Raw genomic sequence first — 21,082 nt, forward strand, 5'->3', positions numbered from 1 at the left:
CACAAGTAAGACAGTCCAAAACGAAATACTTGAAGATATGTCTACACTCATCAAAGAGAAGATATCTGATCAGGTTGCAGAATCGCCACTGTGGGCTCTGATGGTGGATGAGACCACCGATGCTGCGAACCGAGAGCACCTCGCCGTGGTGGTTCGCTACCTATCGCGTGACTCTGGAACGATCGTTGCCAGGGAGGACCCGGTGACCCTGGTGGACGCCTTCGCGGAACTGGACGTCCGTGAAGCGGAAGAGGCGCGACTGTCCGGAAAAAAAAAACTTGGCTGAAGTGGTCCTCAAAACTGTCGACCGTGTCCACCTAAACACCGACAACATGGTAGCTCAGTGCTATGACGGGGCTGCAGCGATGTCGAGCCTGCGCGTCGGAGTGGCCGCGAGAGTTTTGGAGAGGGCCCCTCTCGGTTTTTATTTCCACTGCGCGATGCACGCTCTCAATCTGGCGACATCGCGGGTGAACAACGTGGCGGTCATCCGAAATGCGATCGGGGCAATGGAGGCAATCATCAGCTTCGTAACAGATGGTGCTAAAAGAGAGCATCTCTTGAAACGAGCGCAGAAGCTGGGAGAGGTCCGTGGGAAAAAGCTCGTCAAGATGTGCCAAACTCGCTTTGTTGAGCGTCACATCTCAGTTCAGCGTTTCTATGAGCAGCTCCTAACCATCCGCGATGCTCTACAGCTGATGGCGACGTGGCAAGACCGCAAGACGAGCGCGGCTGCCATGATGCATGCAAGTGTCATCACTCGCTCCGATTTCCTTGTTGGAATCGTCGTGCTTGAGCGACTGGCAGGGATCCTCCGACCTCTCTCCAGGGCACTACAAGAGAAAGGAGCTGACCTATGCCGCGCCCTGGCGCTGATAGACGCAACAGTTTGTGCGCTTCAGCGTATGCGAAATGAAGAAGACGAGATCAAAACCCTGATGCAAAAAGCAAAGGACCTGGCTGCGAAGCTCGACACGAGCATTGAAAAGCCCCGGACGGCCACGAAGTCGGTGCACCGATCTAATGCAGGGACAGCGGATGTGGACACGGACGACTACTACAGGATCAACGTAGTGCTGTCTGCGTTGGACGAGGTGCTGGGGGACATGACACATCGATTCGGAAGTCACCAGCGGCCGGCTTTTAGCCTGTCTCATCTGCTACCGTCAAAAGCCGCCACAGCTACGTGGGAGAGTGTCCAGCCAGCCTGGGAGCAGTATCTTCCAGTACTGAACGAGAGATCTGAAAGTCTCGCATGCGCCGAGTTCGAGGTGTGGTCAGCCATGTGGGCCCGGCGTGGCGAGCCTTCACCATCCGTCTCGGCACTCTCTGCTCTGAGCGAGTGTGACCCGGCAGCCTTCCCGACCATCCACCGCCTCCTCCAGGTTAGTGTAATGGAATCAGAAGGACCGGGATCCTTAGTCAGGCATCAGCCTCAGGTTTATCAGACTTTATTAGACTTTTCATTTTGGTGCATGGCTGTATGCACCAAAGTGCATTGCATAAGTGTTACAGTGTATGCGTAATACCGATCGCCAGATACAAATTGTAGCTTCAAATTGTGCATCCCGCCCACGTCCTGTACCACCATTCATAAGGCTTGCAGATACCTGCTGGGTATAGGGTGCTTTGACCTTTTTGGGATTGAACTTGCAGCGAGTTGGTTATGTAGCGCGAGCGCCGAGCCTTAAGTCGTGGGTGTGTGGGAATAAATTTGCAATCTCAATTCGCAGTGGTCGACACATTTTTTATGGAAAAGAACTGCGAAGCACAATAAAAATGAATGAGAGTCTTAGTGTAGTGATAAAGTGAGAAGCAGGCATTGCTGCCTGGTGCCGATCCATATCAACACTTTGAGTTACGACCGCAGTGATATTTGCTTCTATTGAAATAGGTCTGTTAATAATCATCATGTTTTCAGGCGATGAACCTTTTTTCCTCTACCTTTTTACCTCTAGTTACTTCTATAACCTTTTTTCATCTAGGACTACTCCGGTCAACCGAGGTGTAACTAGTCAAAATGCGCCCGTTTCCGTCCAGGTCCTTGCGGTCCTTCCTGTGACTACGGCGGAGGCGGAGAGGACCTTCAGCAAGGTAGAAAAAACCCTCACCTCGCTCCGAGCAACGATGGTAGAACCACGACTTGAGGCCCTGATCCTCATCCAAACTCATCGCGACATCCTGCCAGCGGCCAGCGATGTGATTGATCTCTTCGCGCGGTCGGGGAGCCGTCGACTCGACTTCCGGCTGCCACTTTAAGCGGGCGCTGCTCCGAGGTAAGCCACTGCATAGTTCAATAGAATTTGGACGATCATTTGCAGTGCATATGAAAAAAAATATATGAAGAATATGCCATTCACCGTGTGACATTCAACATTCCACATTGGGGCCACTGTCTGGATCTGCATTTAACGACATTTCCAGTTATTATGTTGCCAATGCCAGATCCATTTCGAGGTAGGATCGTTATCTAATAATCTATCAAAATGGGTTTTGCTTAAAGGGACCCTCCCACCTTAACATTAGTTTTGAGTTGAGATAGCCAAGTTTGCGGCCAGGCTCAGAAACCACCATTTATCCTGGTCACAACCCCCGCAGCTTTATGGTGTTCAAGAAATTTCTTCCCTTTACTTGCAGGGTGGGACCAGCGTGGTCCCTATCTCTTAACCATTACGGGAATCTGATGACGTCATCAGGCTTTCGAACGTCCGTTAAATGTTTGACTAAAACGTTTTGTAGCACACGGTGGTATATGCTGCTTTGCGCGCAACAAATGCCGCACTTTCAAATAAAGTCGCTAGGAACAGCGGAGATCCCAAAAAGTAAACAAAAGTAAAAGTCTAATATCTTGAAAACCGGTGAATATTTTTCGATGAAATTTGGTAGATAATCGTTTTTGCTCTTTCTGAGCCGAGCGACATCACTTTCATGCCAATTCATTAACTTTTTTGAAGGTGGGAGGGTCCCTTTAACACCCAAAGTTCAATACGCTCCAAGGTCAAACTGCTTTAAGTTCAATATTAGCTTATAGTTAAGTTTCCTATTTTATCTTCACTCCTGTGTTGTACATACATGACTCATGAAACGACATCGCATTGCATTAAAACATTATTGGACACTTAGTCTGTCCTCGGTCGCCCATCGCTTTGAAAAGTCAACGCCGTTACCCAAATCCATTAGATAACAAATACGCATTGACGCACGACTCTCGTACGAGGCAATAAACTATTGTACATAAATAATTCAGTTAGCGACACACTAAAAGCGATTCTGTGGAAGTTCAAAAAAAATGTATTACACAGTTTATCATGGAACAAATCGAGTATGAAGTTGCTACTGCCCTCTGTCCCGCGGTAGGTTGGGGGCGGCTTGTAGAGATATGTACAACAAAGTCAAAGCCCAGCCATACCCCTGCACTACAGAAATTTGGGTGTACTGCGTTCCACCCGAACAATGTTTACACGTATCAGTCCAGCATTTATCCCAACAGGATACCTCTTCAATATGAGATCGTCCTAGCTGAACCCAGCTTGTCTGAACTCAGACACACCATCCACATTGCCAAGCCTGAATTTGAGCTCGACGCCGGGCCCATGGGCCTGGACATTGAATCATTAGTGGTTTGGCTGGTCCCCCCCCCCCAGGCCAAGACGGACGGCTGGATTCGCCCTTCCACGGGAGCGGGGGGGGGGCAGTGGGGGACAGTCTGCCCCCACAACTTTTCATAGGGTCAGGAACCTTCGGGGGAGCTTGTCCTCCCTGAATTAGCAGTTGTGGGTCACAAAGGAAAACTAAATGGAAGAAAACATTTAAGAAAAAAATCCCCCTCTTTACCTGGCTTGACAGCTCACGTGGAACATCTAAATTCTAAACCTTTATTCTACATTACCAAAAAGATAGTTCCTTGACTCAGCTGCGACGAAATATCTCACTTTTTGCAAATGTTTTCGTTTCGTTTTTTTATGAAAAGGCCAAGGGGTCAAAATAAGTGGCCTAAAACCGGTGAGAAAACTAGTTTTGGGGGTACCCTAGGTTCCGGGAACTGTTAGTGGTTTGGCTAGTCCAACCGGTTGCCCCCCCCCCCCAAGCCGGCCGGCTGGATCCGCCCTTGCCTCCTCCTCACATGCCCATCATTGCTGGGACCCACAATTTTATGCCTCTTACTTCCGATTAAATTCCAGGATTTCGTAATCAGAGTCGGAGTCGTTCGGAGTCAACAGTTCTGACCCCAGTCAGAGTCGGAATCGGAATCGATTTTGGAATCCGGACCAAGACTCGTAGTCTGAGTCACCGAAAATCCATCGACTGCGTGGACTTGCCATGACTGCGGAGTCAGAGTCCAAGTCGATCGTATAAGTCGACAAGTTGCCCGGAGTCAGAGTTGAAATTGAATTTTGAAAGCCGTAGTCGGAGTCGGAGTAACTCCATCGACTTTACAGCCCTGGTAAGCACATCACCCGTCGTAAGCTAGTTCTCCTTACTTTTAGAGGCGGAAATATGCCATAATATGTCAGCAAGCATTTATAATGCATCGTAAAAGGTCACACATAGGTTTAAAGGGACTATCCCACCTTTAACATGGGGTTTGAGTTGAGATAGCCAAGTTTGCGGCGAGGTACAGAAACCACTGTCTATCTAGGTTGCAACCCCCGCGGCCTCTTGGTGTTGAAGAAATTCGTTCCCTTCATTTGAAAATGGGCCTTGTGCAAGGCCCTATCTTCAACATGGAGCGACCGTTAGTGTGACGTCACCTCGTTTAGTCATTCTGATTTAAATGGGTTTGTTCGTTGAAAAATCGCTTAAAACTTGGTCTGAACTTTGTTGTGGTGCCTACAGAGTAAAAAGAATCAGCTTTATGACAGTAATGTGGCCTGGGGAAGGAGGTAATTTTGGGCTGTGACGTCACATATTTGAAAGTTTGTGTTTGGAATATGGGAAGCCTAAGATGTTTAATGAAAAATAAATGCCAGAACCGTGTTCCTGGTCATCCAATCTATAAAGTCGGGCACAATTTAACTGGTTTCAACAATATTTTAGAAGGTGGGATAGGTAGTCCCTTTAAGTGTCAATTTTGAAACCAGGGGACCATTTTCAACGGATCTGAGCAGCGCTGGGATTAAATTCGCGCTAAAGTGGTGTTTGGCCACACTGTGCGCTGGGGGGCATATAGTTGCCCCCCTTTACTTCTGCGATGATATCGTCGCAACGCGAAGAGATAGAGAAGCGAAACTTTGCACACATCTTCCTGAATACCTAGCCGAGGTTGTGTCCAAATTTGGTGTCGATCCCATTTGAAATGACGTCACAGTGACGCAGTGGCGGATCCAGGGGGAGGGGGCAAAATGGGCATTTGCCCCTCCCAAACGGCATGATTTTAACATTACGCCTTTGGACGAGGCATGGAAAGAATCGATAAATTGTTATGGTTTGCCCCCCAAAAAAAAACTCTGAGCTGGATCCGCCCCTGCAGTGACGTCATAAGTTAAATTATAGATTTGCGACTCTCATTCCTCACGATACATCAGATATATGGGACCGAATATAAAGGGCCGATTATTGGTCAGAAACTAGATGGAAGTGTAGTTAGATGTTTTAGGATGACAGCAGGTGCTGTCTAGTTCATTTACAGTCGAGTTTCATGCTCAGCGTCATCAGAAATGGTCCACATCGGAAAAAGACAAAACTTTATGACGTCACTGTGAGTTTGACGTCATCTTAGGTGCTACAGCCACCAAACTTTCCTCAAACATTGCCTAGGTATTAATTTGAAGCTATGCCAAGTTTCCCGTTCGTAGCTCATCAGGTTTCGGAGATATTTCACAAAACGCAAAAGGGGGAACTTTATGCCCCCCAGCGGCTCGTGGGTTAACCCGCGCCCCGCTGGGGGGGGGGGGTAGAATCTGCCCCCTCCCGTTTTTCGCCAATAACTTCTAAACGCGTTACGCCAGCGACGTCAAACTTTCAGTACCTTATCATACATCAATTTGACACGTTCCCTGAAAATTTAAGCGAAATCCGTCGGATTTTTTTTTTGAGAAAATGACGTTTTAGTGACGTCATGTTCGCCATTTTCGCCTCAAAAATCGTAAAATTTCAAACGCCGCTAACATCTTCATTTTTTAAGAAATCAAGACGTAATAAAAAGATTATACGTGATTCTACTTAGTCTATCAAATGGCTATCTCGATTTTTTTGAAAATTTTGGATTTTGGCCCAAATTTTTTCAAAAAAACGACTTTTTTGGGAAAATAATTATAAAATCCAAAATTTTGAGTGTATCGAAAAAAACCGGAATATATGTCAGAGAAGTGGTCTATGTGCACCTACATACCACTTTTGAGAAGAATCGGTTCAAAAATGTGGGAGTTATTCAAAATTCTATGACGTCACGACACACAAAATTTTTGAAAATGATTTTTTTTGGAAGTTCTAGACCTCGTGCGGAAACAAAAATAGCATCATTCGACTCGCCGTGAAAAACTGCTTCAGATAGACACCTTTCTAGGCCTTAACAACCAACTTCAATATTTGACCTCACTTGACCTGACCTTGACCTGACCTCGACCTGAAATTCATCCAGAGTGTGCCTATTGAATTATATGAATAAAATGACCCATAAAACATGTGTCGCACATGGCCTTTTCTATATTTTATTTTTGTTGACCATACCTGACCTGACCTGACCTGACCTTGACCTTGACCTTTGAATGATATTGTATGCAACGAATATTGTCTTGGTAGCCTAAGAACACGTTTTGGGCAATCAGTCTCAGTCCATTCTTCGGCAATTACGGTGCAAGGCCGATACTGTAGAAACTTGCATTTTGTACCCTTGACCTGACCTTGACCTGACCCACTGGCGGTCGCAGGGGGGGGGGGGCCACGGGGGCCATGGCCCCCCCTTTGGTGCTGAAAGGTGGGGCCATACTATCTTTTGGCCCCACCTTTCAGATCGAACAAAAGTCCTAGAAAAGCTTTTCGTATGTTTCATTTTCTTTCTTGCGCCATCAAAGCACGTAAATTTCACTCATGAGTGGGCTCAGTTTCGCATTCTGTCAATTTGGCGGTCAGCGTCGCTGGCACCGGTTCACGAGTATGGCCGGATCTTATATGGAATATCAGCGTGGGTTTACTTAAGGCTCTCGTAGGCCCAGCATTCAGCAATGGCTGGCATGAGACCCTCTTCGGCAGTGGCGGGTGGGCCCTGCTAAAGGAGATTGGCTCCAAGACACTAAAGTAAGACCTCAAGGGTTGGTGCTGTGCACCTCAGAAGCCGTATGCCGGCTTGGTTTATTAAGAATTAGCGTGGGACCTTCGGGGCCTGCATAGAGTTTGCATGAGCTAGTATGTAATCTCAGAGGCATGTGTGTAATGTGTACACAGTGGCGGTCGTGGGGGGCCGAGGGGGGGGGGGGCATCAGGGCCATGCCCCCAAAGGTCAATAAAGGGGGCCATCATATCATTTGACCCCCCCCCCTCAAACAACCAATGGGCCCCCATATAGGTGTATGGGGCCCTGGCAATTATTCGATCGTCACAAGGCTTAACCCGGCCGTTGCTGGGGTATTTCGCCACCCACCGTTTGCTGGGGGGGGGGGGGCGTTAAACACCCCCAGCCGATAACTCGAGAACCAATAGGCGCAGCGAAACGCACGATGCGGCAAATGAAAGAGCGCGACGAGACGCTTCAGATGAGTACTTTAAAGTTGAATTTTGAGGTCACAGGTCGGGTCAAGGTCAGGTCAAACACCTGAAATCGGGCTTTCAGTAGCATGGACTTCAGGACTTCGCAATGGGCGCCTCTCGCCATAAACTCTGTCAAAACGGTGCACAATCCATCTTATAAGGCCTACAAGAGTGTCAGCTCCATGTAGGGGTCAGTCAAGCATAGGTCAGGGTCAAGGTCAGGTCAACCGGGTAGGCACATATCCCCGAAAATCAAAACTGATATTCGCAGCCTGTGACACATGTTTTATAGGTAATTAGGGGCGTAGAACACGATGGTGACATTCATTTTATCATATGTGTACGTGTTTGGCTCAAAAAGTTCAATTTAATAAATTCATGTATCATGGTCGTGAAGTAGTCACGAAAAATTGCCAAGATTCAGTTCAAGATTATGGAAAATGCGGAACGATAATCAATAATCGAAGATAGCCATTTGATTGATCATGGTATTGGCAGTCTAATGGCGTTTACGGCATGTCTGTATGTCTATTCTGTGATTTTATATGATTTTTTTGAACATATGCCGTTTTTGGTCGAAAACTCAGAAATCATGACGTCACTAAAACCTCGATATCTCAAAAATTTTCCGACCGATTTTTTTTGAAACTTTGTCACAATAAACTTCAATCAATTCCCTACAGGTACGCAAAATTTGGCGCGCCTGCGGCGCGCCGTTTTTATGCTATGGCCCGGCGAAAAAAGTGGGGGCGTTTAACGCCCCCCCCCCAGCAACTCGCGGGTTAAAAAAAAAAACACGCCAAGCTATTAATATAGCTCCCACACCGGTCTTTGAACGTCCTACACTGACCTTTGAGGGAACTTCAGTGGCGGTCAAGCGCCCACGTTGACCGCTTAGAGCCTACATCAACCTCTGAGGCCCCACATCTGGCCTATGAGGGCCCCTAACCGGCCTCAGGGGTCCCAACCGGCGTCTGAGGGTCTCACACCGGTCTCTGGTGGCCTTATTTCTGTCTCTGGTGTCCCAAGATGAACCTTTAGGTGCCAATAAGGGCCCCGCACTGGCTGCTGAAGACCCGATGCCGGCCTCTAAGGGTCTGCATTGGCCTCTGAGGAGGGCCCATCTTGGCCTTTGAGGGCCCTCTGCTGGTCTCTGGGGTCCAACGACGGCTCATGCCGGTCTTTTAGGGCCCCACGCTGACCTCTGAGGGCCCATGTTGGCCTGTAATGAGTAAGGACCCACATTAGCCTCTGAGAGCCCAACTCGGTCTCTGATGGTCTCAAACTACTGGCCTTTGTAGTTTGCAGGCCCTGTACTGGTCTCTGAGGGCCCTAACTGGCCTCTACATGAAAACATGCATGGGTGGGTTTCTGAAGATCAGAGCGCTCACGCAGTCTCCGGCACAGCCTTACGTTGGTCCTGATCGAGATTGCTTAAATTGCTTTACGTCCTGATGGTCCCGCGCTGATTCCATCATATTTTGACATCGAGTCCCCATGAGCCGGTGTGGGTCCTGGGGCTCGCAGAGACTGATGAAGTCCTTAGGGCTCAGGGCCAGTCTTTTTAGCAGTAGGACTACGCAGGTTGAGTGAGCCCCAACAGAGCCGTTGCGAAGCCCCGCAGGAGTCGCGAGCGGCCCTCAGCTGCCAATTCTGAAAGCTCGGAACCTGTGGGGGTCTCCAGAGGTCGGTGTACCTACTCTCTCTCCCGCCGCCACACAACTAGGTACCTATATGGGTAAATGTCATAGTCTAAAAATGCTCTCTGGGTTTCACATGCTTTTTCAAAGCACGATAGGCGTTATCACAAGTGTATTCGCGGCCATTGGGGCGACGTAAGAAAAGAAGAAAACAACTGGCCCCAAGAACTTTAAATTATCAGTTAGCATGCATCTTTTCCTTGATCTGTAGAGAATTTACCATTAATTGCTGAGAAAATTGCATTTAAAATCTTCCATCTATGTTTTTTTCATCGTTTGCACAATATGTTCTTTTTTTAAGCTAGAAAAACTAATTAGAAATAGTTCCGGCATCATCAAGCACAATAGGGAAGGGTTGAAGTGAATACAATAATCTTAACGGTGTTGTAATCTATGTGAAGACACTTCTAAAATTGCCTGTAGAAAGAAATATTGCAGGCAAAAGTTCAACTTGTTCACAAGACGGATGTCTATAAACCTATTCAACGTGTGACAACTCAGCCGGTATTTCGTCGCCTACAGCCCAGCTTTCCCAAGTGACCGATAGAGGCGCTGCTATCGATGTCCGCCCGTGCCGCCTAACGAAGAGGTATATGTACTTTTTAGCAAGAGGTACCTACCTATCTGTACTTTTCCGAATTGTTTTATAGTGGTAAGCTCATGAATCCGCGTGCCTGACCTTCCAGTATACCTATGCTACACCGATCCGTCGTCATGGTGCAGCGGTCCGACCGGTGGGCACACCGTGAGACGGTAAATGGAACTGGTGATTTTGCCTTAAATTGAGCTCAAAGATTTCACGCAAGAATGAGATGGATGAAGCATAAGTAATGCCAACTGTGCGGCGCCTCGTGGACGTAAAAAATTAGCCGATCACCCCCCCCCCCCCTCCCGGTGACGGATAAATGTTATGTCCCGCGAGTGTGACTTTGGCCCCCCCCCCTTTTGCTAGCGGCTGCGACCGCCAGTGACCTGACCTCTGACCTACTTAAGCAAAAAAAATGAGCTTTTAAGATTTTCCTCGTTGAGAGCTTTCGATTGCCGTTTTCCCCGTCTTTCTACGACCATCGGTTCGGAAGTTAGACAGGGGGGCAAAATCTGCCCCCCCCCCAGCAGGGCGCGTATGGCTGAATAGCCCAGCGGGGCGCGGGTTAAGGGCGCCACCAACACTGCCAGGAGCGCAGCCATCACTTTCAGCGGCGGCAGCATCCCATTGAAGGGCGCCATGGACACTTTGAGGGGCGCACCATGACACGGAGGGGCACTACGGAAGGTTTAGGGGGCAGGAACATGACATTGAGGAGTGCCTCCAACACTTCAAGGGGCGCCAGCATTACTCGGGGGTGGGGGGGGGGGGCAGCACCATCACCTTGACATTTGAGGACAGACACTACAAACACTGTAAGGGGCGGCACCATCACTTTGAGGGCTGAGGGAGGGATGCGGAGCCGTGGAAATTTCAGACAGCTTCGGCTCCGGCTCCGGCTTCGGATAAATAAAATCGGCTCCGGCTCCGGCTCTGGCTCCGGGTGAAATGTCATGGCGGCTCCGTCTCCGGCTCCGGCTTCGGGCAAAAATGTGCCGGCTCCGGCGGCTCCGCCCTGCTCATTGTTTCTCCACGGACTTTCAGAATTAAAACTTACCTGTTCTATCTGGTTTTCTATCTCTTGCACCTCATTTTCCTTCTCTTTCCTGTTAAGGAAGAGTTTTTCGACGAGGAGCGCCTCGTTGCCGTTGGCGTGCCGGAGCTGGTCGAGCTCGCTGTCGACCAGCGCTCGCTCCGAGTCCATGTTCATCAGCTCGACCAGCACGTTATAGTCGGCCAGCTCGGCCTGATGATCTGTCCGACCAGTAGACGCAATCGTCACCATTCAACAAGTGGATCCGATAACTTATATATGGATGTGTAATGTGTATTGTATATAGTTATATTAACGGCGTAAACTCATCCCATTACAAGACTGAGGTCAAAGGGCTATTCTTGAATCGAAGTCAAAACAGTTCAGACATGCAATGGTGAGGAATAAAACACACGCAAACTTCACGCACGCCGATAAAAGGCATAAGTGCCAGATACGACCCTGCAGTTCGTCGGACAGCATACTACAAGTACGTACATACAGCTCCCATTTCATCCGAGATCAGGGCCCGCGGGATCAGATCCCATACCCATTTTCTCGGATCCATGCCAATGTGTGATGCTGACACGTGTTAGGCGCCGCGCTGTAGCGGTAGTAAGTGCGCGCGGGCAGAGCGCCGCGGTGCAGCCGGTGGTGCGCCGTGCGGTGGCCGGCCGCGCGCGCGAGCTGTGCCTTACCGAGCAGCTCGCCGGCCATCTGTTTGACTCGGCTGTCGTAGGTGGTGTAGGTGGCCTGCTCCTGGTTCAAGGCGTCCGCCTGAGCGCGCAGCCTGGCCAGCTCTGCACGCAGCTCCGACGTCCTGGTCCGCAATGCGCCCTGCCGGCCCAGCATACACGCCGCGCGTGCCAATTATAATCTCACTTCGCCGCACAAAGTTAGCTGTTACAGTTAAAGTTACCTTAACCCTCTAATGCCCACACATAGTTCCACGGTTCCTAAAATTAGCACCTTGTAACATATGATTCATTTTGGGTCCCTTGTTCGAAATCTGGAGTCCAATATTTTTTCGCAGTTCAAATTTCGGAAATAAATTTTGTATCAAATATGATACATTGGGCATTCCACTTGGTAATTTTTAGTGGTATCAGACCACACAGAAGGAAGTGAAGACATAGATGAGAAAATATATATCATTAAAAATTTCAGTGATAAAAGTGGCAGTTAAAATGTGTAAAATGCCAACAAGACATCCTTTACTATGCACTTTTTATCAGAACATTTTCTTAATATTTCATTGGCATCCTTCTTGTATCAAAATGTCCTTTCAGTCGGTGCTTAGGGAACAACGCTAATCATAGGCATCTATTTACGAGTGCCTTCTATTCCTTCAATTTCCACGATACAGCGCGTTGCACTTGTGCAATTTTTTCATAATTCAGACATGTGGGCCGTGCTTCTCAAACGTAGATGCGTTATGCACACTTGATATAGAAATGAAGACCTTACAGTTGGCTCGCGGTAATTGGTTGAAGTGAAGCAGTTCTGATGCAAAATGCTGGACAGTCTGCCGACGGACCGGGATCAATGCCAAAGACGATGTTGGTTTATCTTCATGATAGCCGGACAATCTCGGGTGACTGAAACTCTCAGCCTGTGAATCGTCAGTTAGTACTTTGACTGGTCGTGCGGTCCTGATGTCATCGGCGTCAGTATAACAGCCGCGCACTGACCAGTGCAATAACCGTTGTACGTGTCAGACAACACAGGTACAGGTAACTGTGCACCGATCGGCAGGAACTTGCACAATATTCATTGACCTCATATGGAGGTGAGCATACGCATTATTACGCAATGCCGCAACTTTTATTCTTATGGTCAGTACAAAAGTAGTATCCATGTTAATTTAGTACCTATAAATCCTTTTTGTTCAGTGGCACTCAGCTACCACAGTTGGCGGTATATGTCAATATATGACAACAAATGACATACCTGGCAGTGAAAATGCTTACCAGGTGTCAGGCACCTGCTGGAACTTGGCAGCAGTGCATGGTTGCCTACTTCTTAGATAGGAAATCAAAGGAACCACGCCCTTCGGTCCGGAGTCTGTCTTGTCATCGTCGAACAGTTGCAAAACCATATTCCTATGAGCGTTAGAAAAGTCGAGATGTATGAGGCATGTAAGGCCACTCATATAGAAAGCTAGATGTTGGAAGATTGACAAGGATGAGAGGCGGCATAAGCGTACCAATATCGTTATGACATTTTAAGTCTGGAGCGAAATAGAGTTATCTGGCGCAAGAGGTGCGAACTTCACAAATTTATGCATCTTGTATCATCGTCGTTTGCAATGACGCACAGGCCATTGCAATGCTTATCACCTGAGAAAACTATGGTATTGGCACACCGTATGTTGCAGCGGCGAAAATTTCATAGAAAATATTGGAGTGCTATGCCCACTGTATCATATCTAGTATCCCCAAAAATAGGGGTCCATATCTTTGACCCTGAAAAAGTTGCGATGTTTTGCAACATACTATGATATATGTTGAACATTTGTCTCACAGTATGCCAAGTTTCTTTCCAAATAACTAATTTTTTGTTTTCTAAATGCTTAAATTTACACTTGCATCTCAAATTGATTTTCGGCAAAGGACAAACTGACCCTCTTCAAAATCACCTGGTGGGAAACTGAGAAATCATTACTTAAAAATTTTGCCACCAGGTGGTTGCCAAGACGTACCACTTCTGATACAGCAGGGTTTTCAACAATTTTCACCTCTATGATTAGCAGGCGAATTTTCTGCAAATTGACTTACAGATATGATACCGGGGGCACTAGAGGGTTAAAGTTATTATCTGTGACCCGGGGCATAATAGGCAGGGCACGGCCGCACCACCGGCGGCGTGCAGGTTAGGTCAGGCCCACCACATGCCGATACTGCTCCGGCATGTGACCGCGGCGCTTAATGTTAGGATTTTAGGCTTCCGCCGCCTTAGATATTAGAAAGAGGGGAGGGCCAAGATCAGACAAGGTATGACGCGTAATGTGTATGTTATTGTCACTGGGTCGGTATTGTCTAAGATGACTACCGCAAGATGATTAAGGCCGGTTGGAAGTTACGAGCATTTTGGGGAGCATTTGTGGGGTTATTGCAATGGGGAAAAGCACATTTTACCAAGCAACGAATGCGAATTTGAACAAAAAGTTTGTTCAGAGATCGTGTATCATGGCGAAGGACACATTTTTTGACGCATGCTTATGAACGGCTACTGTACACCACTGGGGATTTTACGTAAACGGAGAGACCAGACTAGCGACCCGGTGTTTTAATTTGTGTGAAAGGAGAGCGTGCATGATTATGCAAATGCAAGCGTGAATGACTATATCCAGTGGGAGGCGCCTCGCTGTGCAGCTAATGGAAGTTTGCACCATTAGCGGACTTTTTTTGTTCTGTTACCCCTTGATCAGGGAGAGAGAGAGAGAGAGGGAGAGAGAAAGAGAGAGAGAGAGAGAGAGAGAGAGAGAGAGAGAGAGAGAGAGAGAGAGAGAGAGAGAGAGAGAGAGAGAGAGAGAGAGAGAGAGAGAGAGAGAGAGAGAGAGAGAGAGAGAGAGAGAGAGAGAGAGAGAGAGAGAGAGAGAGAGAGAGAGAGAGAGAGAGAGAGAGAGAGAGAGAGAGAGAGAGAGAATTACCAAGGAATCCTCATTAGCGATCCTTTTTTGGCATTCCAAATTAACCCCATTTCCCACTTCCTCAGTGTAGCAGTCTATGTGCCTGCGAGTGGCTGACCAGCCTCGCAAATCACAGCAAAGTTTCTTGTAGCCGCCAGGGGCGGCGCCACGGGTTTTCGATAGGGGGGGACGGGGACTGTAGCTGTCCGAAAATCCCAAAAGTAGATACTGATCGTGTATGCAAAAAAAGAAAAAAAAAAACGAGGCACGTAACGCCGCGAAACTTGGCAAAGCCCAAAACACATCGAATGGTGCATCCCGTTTCCAAACTTATCCTAGGACACCTAAGATCGATCACCTTTTCAAGCATCCTTGCCTCTAAATCAAAATTTGCAGTCTTGCCAACTCAAAGCTGGTTTCCTACAAGCTGCGAATTGCTTAGGGATACTGGCCGCGTGGCCGAGTGGATTGGGTGTCCGGCTGGAAATCCGGAGGCGGGAAGTTCGCGACCGGCCGGTCAGTGTCGAGTAGCAGTGCCAACTATTCTTACCCCGGCAGTTGCTGGGGTATTTCGCCACCCACCGTTTGCTGGGGGGGGGGGGGCGTTAAACGCCCCCAGCCGATAACTCGAGAACCAATAGGCGCAGCGAAACGCACGAGGCGGCAAACGAAAGAGCGCGACGAGACGCTTCAGATGAGTACTTTAAAGTTGAATTTTGAGGTCACAGGTCGGGTCAAGGTCAGGTCAAACACCTGAAATCGGGCATTCAATAGCATGGATTTCAGGACTTCGCAATGGGCGCCTCTCGTCATAAACTCTGTCAAAACGGTGCACGATTCATCATATAAGGCCTACAAGAGTGTCAGCTCCATGTAGGGGTCAATCAAGCATAGGTCAGGGTCAAGGTCAGGTCAACCGGGTAGGCACATATCCCCGAAAATCAAAACTGATATTCGCAGCCTGTGACACATGTTTTATGGGTACTTCGGGGCGTAGAACACGATGGTAACATTCATTTTATCATATGTGTACGTATTTGGCTCAAAAACTTCAATTTAAGAAATGCATGTATCATGGTCGTGAAGTAGTCACGAGAAATTGCCAAGATTCAGTTCAAGATTTTGGAAAATGCGGAACGATAATCAATAATCGAAGATAGCCATTTGATTGTTCATGGTATTGGCAGTCTAATGGCGTTTACGGCATGTCTGTATGTCTATTGTGTGATTTTATATTATTTTTTGAACATATGCCGTTTTTGGTCGAAAACTCAGAAATCATGACGTCACTAAAACCTCGATATCTCAAAAAAATTTCGACCGATTTTTTTAAAACTTTGTCACAATAAACTTCAATCAATTCCCTACAGGTACCCAAAGTTTGGCGCGCCTGCGGCGCGCCGTTTTTATGCTATGGCCCGGCGAAAAAAGTGGGGGCGTTTAACGCCCCCCCCCCCAGCAACTCGCGGGTTACGTTTCGTACTTTCAAATTTTCGATCTTACGTCTGGTCAGCTTCATGGCTTCACCATCATATAGTCATGGAGGAAAAGTGGGAATGTCTTCTGCTCTGACAAGTGCGCCAAAACTGCAATATAATTTCAGAATCATGACATCACCACCTGATCCATATGCAACGGGCAGGGTGCAGCTAATGGCTAGCCGTCAGTGGTCATGTCATTGGCGGTCACTCAAAAGGTCATGCAAGGTCATGGAAGGTCACCAGCCGTTATTTGATCACACTTTCTGATGGATTTTACTTACCAAGAGCTTCGCGGGAAAAACGAGCGCATGCCGCATGCACCGTTGAAAAAGAATTGAGTGAAAGGGTCTCAGGTCCGGCGGCCTCTGCAGGTGAAATGCCCCAGGGTAGGATTCCGGTCCTTGTTGATTAACTTCGTCAAAAATGGCAGTAGAGCTGTGATGTCGGCACCATTGTGTTCGTCATGATCGAGCTGGCACGACCTGCATCGTTCTCATATTCACTCTCCAATCGTAACAACACAGCATGGGGATTGACAAATGGCGGGGCACCCTCTTTGGGAGGTAATGAAGGTCTCTGGAAACTTCATCCCTCATCTCTTTAGCATTAGTGGCTCTCCTTATGGAACAGGTTTCTTGACTGGTCTGTTTCACCCCAGAATTCAAAGACTAGTCAAGGTAAAACCGAGCGCACCACAGTAAGCACAATTTGATAAGCTGGTGTATCTCAGTTTCCATGTAGAACCTTTCACGTATCACGTACCTAAAACACTTTCGTGCACTCATGCAAAAGCAACTGCCATGTTTCAACAGCTGGTAATGGCATTTTCACAGCCGCTGACGTAAGAAGGGGAGGGGGGCTCGATTAGACCCCCAGCCGTTCGGCCGCCGACCGAACTTAGTTTTGCAGAAAAAAAAACGAGTGCTATCGAACCCCTTGACGAGAGGGAGCCGATGCTACCCAATGGGGTTGGGAACTCGATTTTTTAAGAATGCATTAAAATGATCAAACTATTTTCACAGAATTTATGGTGCATACCATTGCCTCATAAAATCAATATGCTGAGAGAAATGGGGGAAGAAAGATAGGAAACTTGTTTTGAAAAGTTCTTGAAAAAAGATGCTCTTGATGCTGTTACGTCACATGTCACCTTCTGCGGTTGACAAATAATGGCGCATCTGGCGCACCACAGATTACATGTTATATCAATGGGTGAAAGATGTTGTTTGTTTCACTCTGCCATTCGCGCTGTTTTTCACTTTAAATTATGCTAAAACATTTACGGATGAAATGTTCAGTGTCAAAAATTGATGTGTCTGCCGTGTACTATATCCCCACTTAACATTGAGCGCGTGATAAAGATTTTATGTACCTCGAATTTTCAAATGATAAAGATGATAAATCGGAGGATGCTGAAAAGCAAAAGCTCATTCCAATATTTGGACTACTTTACGATTAAAATGTTTACATTCCTGTCATCTTATTGATCATTTATTTGTTCTTTTTTATGAAAATAACTTAAGGCGTTGAGAACCGAGGTAATTTCTATCTACCGTGCCTTAACTTACCAGCAACAGCAATCTATCTACGCCCTACGGTGGCAAAGGAGACTGTGAAAGAAGCGTAAGATGGATTCTAAACAATTCTTTTGTGATATACTGAAGGGCAAAGTGCAGAGAAGAGCGTACAAGTCCTGTTTTGTGCCAGGCTGTTGCAGTAGCACTTATGAAACTCCGAAAACGATCTTCGTTCATGTCCCGAACAACATTACCCTGAGGAGATGATCGTCTGCAATAGCAGGAAGAGCTGATGCAAGTACTTTGAAATCCACTATCAAGTCGGTGCTATTGTTGTAATGATCACTGTGAGGTGAGATATTTTGTGCAAGGGCTGAGTGTAATACCCAGGAGATGACCTCCATTCGCCCCCTGACCGGTCAGGGTTATAAAATTTGAGTGGATGGCGGTCCGTTTGGGGTTCAGATGTCAATTGTATTTTGTTACTGTCAAACAATACATGTTATGCTGGCAGCGAATGTGTGTAACGTCGGTTTTCGAAACAGAAGTTAGAACTGTAACGGCAGAGTGCTTGCTGGTCTCATCGTAAGTATTGTAAGTGTTGTAAGCAAAAGCATTGTCAATATTGTAAGTATTGTGAGCATTGATGTATGGTAGATATCACCTCACATGATCTCGGCTCAGATAACCCTCCCCGGTGATCCTGTCAGTAAATGGCACCTGGATCATTACAGATAAGATAATTTGTCATAATTCTTAAAGAATTGGGTGGTTTTGACTCGTTTACTCGAGGTGCAGGTCGCATTTCAATACTTTTCCATAGGCTTGCAATGTAAAGGTCACGACTCTGACCTAGCCTCAGGTCACAGATCAAAAATTCTGAGATATACAAACGACACATACTGCAGGTACTGTTTTGAAGACTTGATGAGAGGAAATAACTTCGTGAAAAACTCAAGCTCTGACGTGTTTGCAAACTTTTCTGAGGTGGGGTCAACAAACCCGCTCTGGTTACCTGACCTGACCTGACCCGGCATTTTTTTTATGAGATGTGCGCAATGAGCATTTAGGAAAAGTCACCAAATATGAGCTGAATGTCTCGCGGCGTTTGGCAATTGTACAAGAAAATCCTGAAAGGCCTCCCCGTCCGAAATAGGGTTAATGTGTATATGAAGAGTTGCAGATGCCAAACATACCCAGATCTAAGACTGCAGTTCCCAGCGCCGCTGCAACGTTTTTAAAACAAACATACATAGGACATACAAACATGTTTATTTGCATCTGTTTTGGATAATAGCAACTCATGGCGCCATCACCCACGATAACTGTTAGGATTTGAGATATATTTTTATTTAGGCCATTAGTTTGGCTGTAATGTTTATTAATATTAGTTGGGCGGAGTTTGGTAGTTTTTTATTTAACTTGTGGTATGTTGTGCTGATTGCGGGTTGTTCAAACCTTTCAAATGTAAGGACCTTATTGAACTCAACCCTACCCCTACACTACCCTACATACGACTGGACGCTTTCCAAGCCCACAAGCATCACGACGCCGAGATGGAATGTAGCCGGGAAATCACCCTCGCCATCTGCTCTAGAGCTAATCGTGTGGGGCGGCGTGTGGGGCGCCGCTTAGCCTATGGGGGTGCACTTCTAGTGGATGGGGGACGGGGGTGCACCTGCACCCCTTTCATATGGAAAGTTACTGCCCTGATTACAGCTCCCCGTATTGCACCTAATCAGGGAACGGCCAGCAAACGAAGGAACTATTTCTGGATGACAGGCGAATAACCGCTCACGCAAGGAGCGGAGCTCCGCCCCGTCCAAAGTGGCCAACAAAGCAGAGACAGAGGCAGCATCACATCTTCCATCAAAGAACTGGTTTCTGGCTTGGAAGATGAGCTCCATCTTTGCATCCGAGTCGGTGCTGTCAGGAATCAGCTGGTCTAATGGAGTGAAAGTAGTGAGACGACTAGCTATTGTATCAGAGCTGCCTGGTCTTCGTAGCATTTGCACCGATTCTTCTCGATCGGACTCTGAATTCTGTCCCTCCTGCGTATTACTTGAGGCATTGCTATGTAGCTAAGTCTTTGGTACAGTTTCATTATCCATGCTTTGCAAACAGTGCCATAACAACACAGTTAATTAATCACCAAGCTTCTTTGCAAGTTCCAATACAGTTGAATCGCACGCGATTTGAGTGCAAAAATCAAGAAAAGTGCCAACTTGTTCCCGTAAAATATTTTGAATATTGACCTAAAAAAATGAGTAATTTCCAGATAAAATAACAGCGAAATCAGTTTTCGCTTGCCAATAAAACTCACAGATATTGAAGCTCCATTATTAAAGGAACATTTTAGTATATGCCATTCATGATAAAACTTCTTAGCCACGCAATACCAGCGCAAAATAAAGAGACACTGAAAACACGACCAATCACTCCGATTTACCATAGGAAAATACATAGAAAATGTATGTCTCAACTGCGCCAAATATACAGACAGTTATATACCTACATGTGACGTCATGATTAGCCCGACCAATCAGAAGCAAGTTGTTTTCAGCCACAAATAATTAATTTCTGAACTAACTAGGCATTTTTTTAACAAAGTGATTTTAAATTAAATCATTAAAAATTCTGAGCTTTTTTATTTTACCAAAACATACAGAGCATGCAGATAGGTCCCAACCCTATTATAAGGTCTTGGGCTACTGCGTGCTTTTTTGGTCCTGCCTGTGATCTATCCGAACACTTCTCCCCACAAGTGCTGGGGTTAAATGGCATAGATTTCAAATGGTTCCTGTGGTAGAACTGCCATGCTTGAATTTGACTAATTAAGAATGGAAAATATCAATATAGTAACGGAAATCTATGGAATTTCAGTTAACTTGGTTTTGTCGGCAATGGGGTCTGGCAGTGTGGTGGGGAGGTAATAACCCTGCCTGGCGCCCCAAAAGGGGGGGGGGCACGATCCCCGAGGCCCTGCCGATCACCTTATAGGCATCACAGCTCCACACCTTTTGCAGATGGCCAGGACCCCCTGCGATACATCCCAACAGCAATCTTTATTCAGAACCTGCCTTGATTAACCAACGATGCATTAAATGCGACGGATAACTTTACAATGCATTATTATCAACTATTGAACGGACCTCGCCGATAGGGGGGTACTGTACCCCCTAACTTTCGATAGCGGGGGACCTGTCCCCCCCCCCGTCCCCCCCCCCCCCCGGTGGCGCCGCCCATGGTAGCCGCCCCGCTACAGTACTCACATACCTACCTACCTGTGCCCGCAAGGCACAGGCATAGGAGCAATATTATCAGTTTCTTTGTTGAATAACAGAACGGTCGCAAAAATCCCCACATAAGAGGTTTTAGAGTAGTGATGTCAATTACAGAAAATAAGAATACCGATACCAAACCAAATACCAACCAAAACCATCAGTAA

At 47.0% G+C, this 21,082-nt stretch overlaps 1 protein-coding gene across 1 annotated transcript in view; it reads right to left on the reverse strand.

Annotated features, from left to right (window-relative positions):
• The window catches only part of LOC122379422 (intraflagellar transport protein 74 homolog), a 439,917-nt gene that overhangs the window by 194,330 nt on the left and 224,505 nt on the right, over positions 1–21,082 (reverse strand). Inside the window, exons 7-8 of the mRNA XM_043361638.1 lie at positions 11,704–11,842; positions 11,030–11,226 (exon numbers count right to left, since the gene is read on the reverse strand). Of these exons, the coding sequence (XP_043217573.1) occupies positions 11,030–11,226; positions 11,704–11,842 (336 nt within the window). The remainder of the gene's footprint in view (positions 1–11,029; positions 11,227–11,703; positions 11,843–21,082) is intronic.

The sequence above is a fragment of the Amphibalanus amphitrite genome, unplaced genomic scaffold (assembly GCF_019059575.1).
Source record: "Amphibalanus amphitrite isolate SeventyFive unplaced genomic scaffold, NRLGWU_Aamphi_draft 000077F_arrow, whole genome shotgun sequence".
Classification (NCBI taxonomy): domain Eukaryota; kingdom Metazoa; phylum Arthropoda; class Thecostraca; order Balanomorpha; family Balanidae; genus Amphibalanus; species Amphibalanus amphitrite.